This window comes from Sardina pilchardus, chromosome 19, assembly GCF_963854185.1.
Source record: "Sardina pilchardus chromosome 19, fSarPil1.1, whole genome shotgun sequence".
Classification (NCBI taxonomy): domain Eukaryota; kingdom Metazoa; phylum Chordata; class Actinopteri; order Clupeiformes; family Clupeidae; genus Sardina; species Sardina pilchardus.
The window spans coordinates 1,880,301-1,887,800 of NC_085012.1; the positions used below are offsets into that span (position 1 = coordinate 1,880,301).

General features: G+C 49.0%; 1 protein-coding gene across 3 annotated transcripts in view; it reads left to right on the forward strand.

Annotated features, from left to right (window-relative positions):
* Nucleotides 1–7,500, forward strand: part of rps6ka3b (ribosomal protein S6 kinase, polypeptide 3b) — a 52,678-nt gene that overhangs the window by 34,108 nt on the left and 11,070 nt on the right. For all 3 annotated transcript variants that reach the window (XM_062521486.1, XM_062521487.1, XM_062521488.1), the window contains 10 exons: nt 1–17; nt 752–832; nt 1,443–1,522; nt 1,969–2,075; nt 3,749–3,786; nt 4,608–4,750; nt 5,103–5,173; nt 6,207–6,295; nt 6,609–6,673; nt 6,829–6,931. The exon at nt 1–17 is cut by the window's left edge and continues 65 nt beyond it. In XM_062521486.1, the coding sequence (XP_062377470.1) occupies nt 1–17; nt 752–832; nt 1,443–1,522; nt 1,969–2,075; nt 3,749–3,786; nt 4,608–4,750; nt 5,103–5,173; nt 6,207–6,295; nt 6,609–6,673; nt 6,829–6,931 (794 nt within the window). The remainder of the gene's footprint in view (nt 18–751; nt 833–1,442; nt 1,523–1,968; nt 2,076–3,748; nt 3,787–4,607; nt 4,751–5,102; nt 5,174–6,206; nt 6,296–6,608; nt 6,674–6,828; nt 6,932–7,500) is intronic.

Here is a 7,500-nt window from a genome sequence, read left to right on the forward strand (position 1 = left end):
GAAAGCCACCCTCAAAGGTAGGCACTGCCCATTGTACTTCAAATGAACTCACTGTGTAGAATTACTCTGGCAGACTTTTAGAAGAGTTCAAATTTGCACATCAAGGGGAAGGTGTGTTTTTGTCATCGACCTGCACCTAGTGACCTGTTTTGTTATGTGTCTTTTATCCAGATTAGATAGCCAGTCATAATCAGGATGTTGAATGTCATTGTTTTCACCCGAGCCTCTCGGCTTCAGCACAGGCGCCCCCTAGTGTCGGAGATTAATATGGGTCACGAGCGCATCTCTCTCTCTCCCGGCGGCGCCATGTGTGTGTCTCACAGCGCATATTTTAAATGACAGACACGTGCATACATTCACCAGATGTAAACATGTCATTCATATTCTCTCCCTCCGTCTCTCCGTCTCTCCGCCCGCCTGCACCTCAGTGTCTGTTCATTTGAGTCTCATTTATTTAATTAGTCATCCACAGCCATCTGTGGGACTGGGACGTGCCAGAACAGAGAGAGAGAGAGAGAATAAAATAGAGGGAGAGAGAGAGAATAAGAGAGAGAGAGAGAGAGAGAATAAAAGAGAGGGAGAGAGAGAGAGAGAGAGGGAAGAAGGAAAGGGAGGGATAGAGAATGAGTGTTAACACAGTCAGTGTGAGCTCCCCAGCACCTTGGCTGATGGGTTCTGATGAGTCACGTGTGTTTGTGTGTGCGCATGTGCGCGCTCGTGTGTGTGTGTGTGTGTGTTTGCCTGTTGACAGTTCGTGACCGGGTGAGGACGAAGATGGAGAGAGACATCTTGGTTGAAGTGAACCATCCCTTTATCGTCAAACTGCACTATGGTGAGAAGAAGCCCACTGTGCCCCATCATCTGGTCTAGTCATGATTTTGTGTGTGTGTGTGTATGTGTGTTGTTTTCTGACTCTCTACATATGAATCTGTGCAGCATTCCAAACAGAAGGGAAGCTTTATCTGAGTGTGTGTGTGTGTGTGTGTTGTTTTCTGACTCTCTACATATGAATCTGTGCAGCATTCCAAACAGAAGGGAAGCTTTATCTGAGTGTGTGTGTGTGTGTGTGTTGTTTTCTGACTCTCTACATATGAATCTGTGCAGCATTCCAAACAGAAGGGAAGCTTTATCTGAGTGTGTGTGTGTGTGTGTGTTGTTTTCTGACTCTCTACATATGAATCTGTGCAGCATTCCAAACAGAAGGGAAGCTTTATCTGAGTGTGTGTGTGTGTGTGTGTTGTTTTCTGACTCTCTACATATGAATCTGTGCAGCATTCCAAACAGAAGGGAAGCTTTATCTGAGTGTGTGTGTGTGTGTGTGTGTTGTTTTCTGACTCTCTACATATGAATCTGTGCAGCATTCCAAACAGAAGGGAAGCTTTATCTGAGTGTGTGTGTGTGTGTGTGTTGTTTTCTGACTCTCTTCATATGAATCTGTGCAGCATTCCAAACAGAAGGGAAGCTTTATCTGATCCTAGACTTCCTGCGAGGAGGGGATCTTTTTACCCGCCTATCAAAAGAGGTAAGGTGTGTGTGTCCGTGTGTGTGTGTGTGTGTGTGTGTGGTTGTAGTCACATGTGTGTGCATATATATACTGTACCCATCTATACACTGTAGGGCTGTGCTCAAAATATCGATTTCATGATGTTCTTTGATACAGATGCTGCTGTATCGATAGGGCATCAAAAAACTAAAAACAAAACAAGAAATAGTCATTTTAGGTTTTAAAGTTATTAACTGTCAGTTTGAAACATAATTATTACATTCAGATCTCTGATGTCTGAGTTGAAGTGTTGCTGAGTTGTGCGACCCATAAGGCTTTTCCTGTGCTGCTATAGACCTCTGTGTGGTGATGCGCATCACTTTGGGAGGTTGCAGGCAATACCTAGCTGCTCGTAACACATAGAACACACACTGGACACACCTGCCCTCACCTGCCCTCACCTGCCGTGTGTGTTGTGCTCTCAGGTGATGTTCACGGAGGAGGACGTGAAGTTCTACCTGGCGGAGCTGGCCTTGGCCCTGGACCACCTGCACGGGCTGGGCATCATCTACAGAGACCTCAAGCCCGAGAAGTAGGTGCCCTCACCCGCTGGCTCAACGCCATGCCCACCAATCATACCACTGGCTCAACGCCATGCCCACCAATCATGCCACTGGGTCAACGTCATGCCCACCACCTCACCCACCACCTCACATCATGCCCACCACCTCACCCACCACCTGACATCATGCCCACCAATCACCCGCTGGCTCAACGCCATGCCCACCAATCACCCACCACCTTACCCACCACCTCACATCATGCCCACCAATCACCCGCTGGCTCAACGCCATGCCCACCAATCACCCACCACCTTACCCACCACCTCACATCATGCCCACCAATCACCCACTGGCTCAACGCCATGCCCACCAATCACCCACCACCTTACCCACCACCTCACATCATGCCCACCAATCACCCACTGGCTCAACGTCATGCCCACCAATCATGCCACATTCATATCAGCACTCACGTGAGGTGTAGAGAGTTCTATTCACTATAGTGGAAGCTAGTTATTGCAGCAGACACACGCTAATGGAGACACTTCAGTTCCGTGCTCAGTGTAGCCTCCTTGTTGCCTCCCTGTAGCCTGTAGCCTCCCTGTAGCGCCACTGTAGCATCCCTGTAGCCTCCCTGTAGCCTGTAGCCTCCCTGTAGCCTCCCTGTAGCCATCCTGTAGCCTCCCTGTAGCCTCCCTGTAGCCATCCTGTAGCCTCCCTGTAGCCTGTAGCCTCCCTATAGCCTCCCTGTAGCCATCCTGTAGCCTCCCTGTAGCCTGTAGCCTCCCTATAGCCTCCCTGTAGCCTGTAGCCTGTAGCCTGTAGCCTCCCTGTAGCCTCCCTGTAGCCTGTAGCCTCCCTATAGCCTCCCTGTAGCCTGTAGCCTCCCTGTAGCCTCCCTGTAGCCTGTAGCCTGAAGCCTGTAGCCTGTAGCCTGTAGCCTCCCTATAGCCTCCCTGTAGCCTGTAGCCTCCCTGTCAGCATCTTGGTTTTTGTTTGGGCTCCTGATGGGGATGTTGGTGGAGTTGTGGGAGAAGAAGATTGATATTGGTTGCTTATTTTTGACTCATAGTTCAAAGTTGCTTAGAATTTTCTATTTTTCTGATGTAACCTTTTGAGGCTCTCTTCTTCTGCGGATATGATTTATCGTGCATTATGTACATCCCACATGTCACTTTGCTAATGAGCATAATATGTAGATATCTAATGAGATGTGTGATTGAGGTCACATCGGTGATGTTTAGGCCACTCATATGACCTTTATTTCTGGGCTTAGCGATCAGCATGATGTAGTGTTGGCCTCTGTACCTTGTGACACACACACACACACACACACACACACACACACACACTCTCATCCTTCCATGGTAATCTGTAAATCATTATAATGGGCGGTTGGAGGACACACATTAAATTGATGACTGTTCTCCTGGAGTGTGTGTGTGTGTGTGTGTGTGTGTGTGTGTGTGTGTGTGTGTGTGTGTGTATGTGTGCGGACGTTCTCTCTAGACGTTTCCTCGGGTGCCGTTAGCGCGCCTGGCTGTAACCGTCTCAGCAGGGAGAGTGTAATGTGATCTGCTGGTGTGTGCGAGCAGTGTGGACTGTTCTCCTAGAGGGAGTGTGTGTGTGTGTGTGTGTGTGTGTGTGTGAGCAGTGTGGACTGCCTCTCTAACGCTGTGAATTTTCTGCCCCTTAATTCCAGCATCCTCCTGGATGAAGAGGGGCACATCAAGCTGACTGGTGGGTAATTCCATACCCGCGCCCTGCCCGCCCGCCCGCCTGCGTCTTGTTTTTCTGCCAGCCTCAGCAGCATGGCACCCTGGGGACCTTCTCCTCTCTTTTCTGTCTCTTTCTCTCTCTCTGTTTTTCCTCTCCCTCTTTTTTCCTCTGCCTCTCCGCCCCTCTGCCCTTTTCTTTTGTCCTGTCCGGTGTCCCCTTACTCTGTCGTCTGGTGTCCACTGTCCCCTTCTTCCTTTCGTCCATCCACTCACCCCTTCTCTCTCTCTCCCTCTCGTTCACACCCCTTCTCTCTCCCTTTCTTTATCCCTCTCTCTCTCTCTGGCTCTCTCTCCCTCTCCATCCCCCCTCTTCCTCTCTCTCTCATTCTCTTCCTTTCTCTCTCCCTCTCTCTCTGGCTCTCTCCCTTTCTCTCTCCCTCTCTCTCTCTACCCCCTCTCTTCCTCTCTCTCTCCCCCCTTCCTCCTCTCCTCCCTCTCTCTATCCCTCTCTTATTCTGTTGGCGCTGTTGTAATCTGTCTGAAAGCTGCTGTGCTCTGCTCCTTTTGGAGCCGTGATCCAGAATGCACAACGAGCTTTATGCCCGTGAGAAATAGATGTCAGTGGAAAAAGCACTTAGAGTGTATACCTATAAATGCACCACCAAATCTTATATGGCTCTCTCTCTCTTTCCCTCTCTCTGTGTGTGTGTGTGTGTGTGTGTGTGTGTGTGTGTGTGTGTGTGTGTGTGTGTGTGTGTGTGTGTGTGTGTGTGTGTGTGTGTGTGTGTGTGTGTGTGTGTGTGTGTGTGTGTGTGTGTGTGTGTGTGTCTGTTCCACACACAGATTTCGGCCTCAGTAAGGAGTCCATTGACCACGAGAACAAGGCCTACTCTTTCTGCGGGACGGTGGAGTATATGGCCCCAGAGGTGGTCAACCGGAGAGGACACACGCACAGCGCGGACTGGTGGTCTTACGGCGTTCTCATGGTGAGCTGACGCCACGCCGCTATCTCCTCCGAATGTCCTCTCTCACTGTGTCCAGCGCAGACCTGACCGTCAGACAGAGTTGCAGTGTCATCTGTAGTCTCACGGGACAAGTGTGCTGGTTTCAAGCGATGAATCAATGTCATGGGATGTGTCATGGCCTGCAATGTTTGATAAAGAAAAGTCGTTTCTACTCAGATCATCATAATAAACTTGAAACAGCATCAGAAAGATTATAAGACCGGGCATTACTGATCATCAAAAATTCATCATTGAGAATCTTTAGTAGGACTTAAAGGCTTAGATCAAAGGGGAATTTAATCGTGGAATATTTTTTTCCCCCTGTTCTCTCTAGTTTGAAATGCTAACCGGCACGTTGCCCTTCCAAGGCAAGGATCGCAAGGAAACCATGACCATGATCCTGAAGTGAGTACTGCTGTCCGTCCCCGATGATAGCCATTTCCTCCAGCGGAATCCACAACAAGAGGAGCTAAGGGCACATAGGGGTTTAAAAAGCTGGTTGTGCACTAGAGGGTCTAAGGGCACATAGGAGTTTAAAGAGCTGGTTATGCATTAGAGGAGCTAAGGGCACATAGGAGTTTAAAGAGCTGGTTATGCATTAGAGGAGCTAAGAGCACATAGGGGTTTAAAGAGCTGGTTGTGCAGGAGAGGGGCTAAGCGCACATAGGGGTTTAAAGAGCTGGTTGTGCACTAGAGGGTCTAAGCACACATAGGAGTTTAAAGAGCTGGTTGTGCACTAGAGGGGCTAAGCGCACATAGGGGTTTAAAGAGCTGGTTGTGCACTAGAGGGTCTAAGCACACATAGGGGTTTAAAGAGCTGGTTGTGCACTAGAGGGGCTAAGCGCACATAGGGGTTTAAAGAGCTGGTTGTGCAGGCACGCTACAGGGGAACATGAGGAAGTGCTTAGCAAACGGATGTTGTCAGTGATGGCGCACTGAATTAATTAGAGTGGCTGTAGCATACGGGAGGGGGGCAGGACAGAGCCAGAAGATGCCCACACTCTCAGAGTGTGTGTGTGTGTGTGTGTGTGTGTGTGTGTGTGTGTAGGAGAGATGATGGATATTTTGTTGCCATCATAAAGCAGAGACTCTGATAAGAGCCCATTCAGCGCATGGCTAATAGTCTCTCGCCGGCGTAGCGGAAACCAATAACACTCGAAACGCTCTCCCGTCCTACTTATGCGTGGCAGGAATTCCGGCTGCATTTGCTCTCTATAAAATGAATATTTAATGTTCATCATCCAGGTCAGACTGGGGTCTGTGTCACTCACTGCAGTTGTACACATGCACTATGTACGCAGCAGCGTAGGCACTTACGAAGCCAAACTCATCCCATTTCTAGAAATATAGAGACTATAAGGGAGCTATCGTTGCATAACATGTTTGTATATCCTCCGTAATAAACTCCATTTTGCTTCCTCGCACATCTGTCCCGTAGGGCCAAGCTGGGGATGCCACAGTTCCTGAGTCCAGAAGCTCAGAGCCTCCTGAGGAACCTGTTCAAAAGGAACCCGTCCAACAGACTCGGTAAGCAGCAACACCTGGAGCAGCATGGCGTCAGTCTCAGCGTCAGTTCATTTGTAGAGCACATTAAAAAAACAACTGACTGCTGTACAGTCAAGACCATCACATGTAACATAATAGAAGCACATACAAACAGGAGGGCTGGATGTATTTGCATTCAGATATTACATTTCCTATGTGAAGTGATGTTTTTTTAATAAAAGCTGGCAGACCGTTAATGTTGTGCCAGAGGAGGCTGTGCATTCAGTCGTCCGAGATGACCGCTGTGCCCAGATAAGTGGGCGTGTTGGACCCAGAACTGTTTCCTTCTGTGCAGGGGCCGGCCCAGATGGAGTGGAGGAGATCAAGAGGCATTCGTTCTACTCCAACATCGACTGGAATGTGAGTTTGGACTCAGATGCTTGTAAAAAGCTGCAGTTATATTCATTACAAGCTTGCGTCATGCTTTTTATAGTGAGATATATAATGAGCGAGCTTTGTTTATTTGTGTTGATGCTGTAAGGGGCTTCATGTGATGAATTTTCACTCTGTTTCAGAAATTATTCCGACGAGAGATCCATCCGCCGTTTAAGCCTGCTGCAGGGCGAGCGGATGACACAGTCTACTTTGACCCAGAATTCACAGCGAAAACTCCCAAAGGTGCCATCTCTCTCTTGCTCTCTCTCACTCTCTCTCTCTCACTCTCACACACACACACACACACACACACACTCCAAACCCCCTGACCCGCTTCTGCTATGAGCACAAACAATGTGCCGTGGCAGTTTCTGTGCGGGGTGTGTGACACGTTGTGTTAATGAGGGTTGAATGAGTTTAGGATGTTACCCTAGAGGCTACTAGCAGCGTGCTATCTGTGGATGCTACACTGGAGGCCATTAGCAGCGCGCTATCTGTGGATGCTACACTAGAGGCTATTAGCAGCGCGCTATCTGTGGATGCTACACTAGAGGCTATTAGCAGCGCGCTATCTGTGGATGCTACAGTAGAGGCTATTAGCAGCGCGCTATCTTTGGATGCTACAGTAGAGGCTATTAGCAGCGCGCTATCTGTGAATGCTACACTAGAGGCTACTAGCAGCGTGCTATCTGTGGATGCTACACTAGAGGCTACTAGCAGCGTGCTATCTGTGGATGCTACAGTAGAGGCTATTAGCAGCGTGCTATCTGTGGATGCTACACTATAGGCCTTTAGCAGTGTCATCAGTGCCT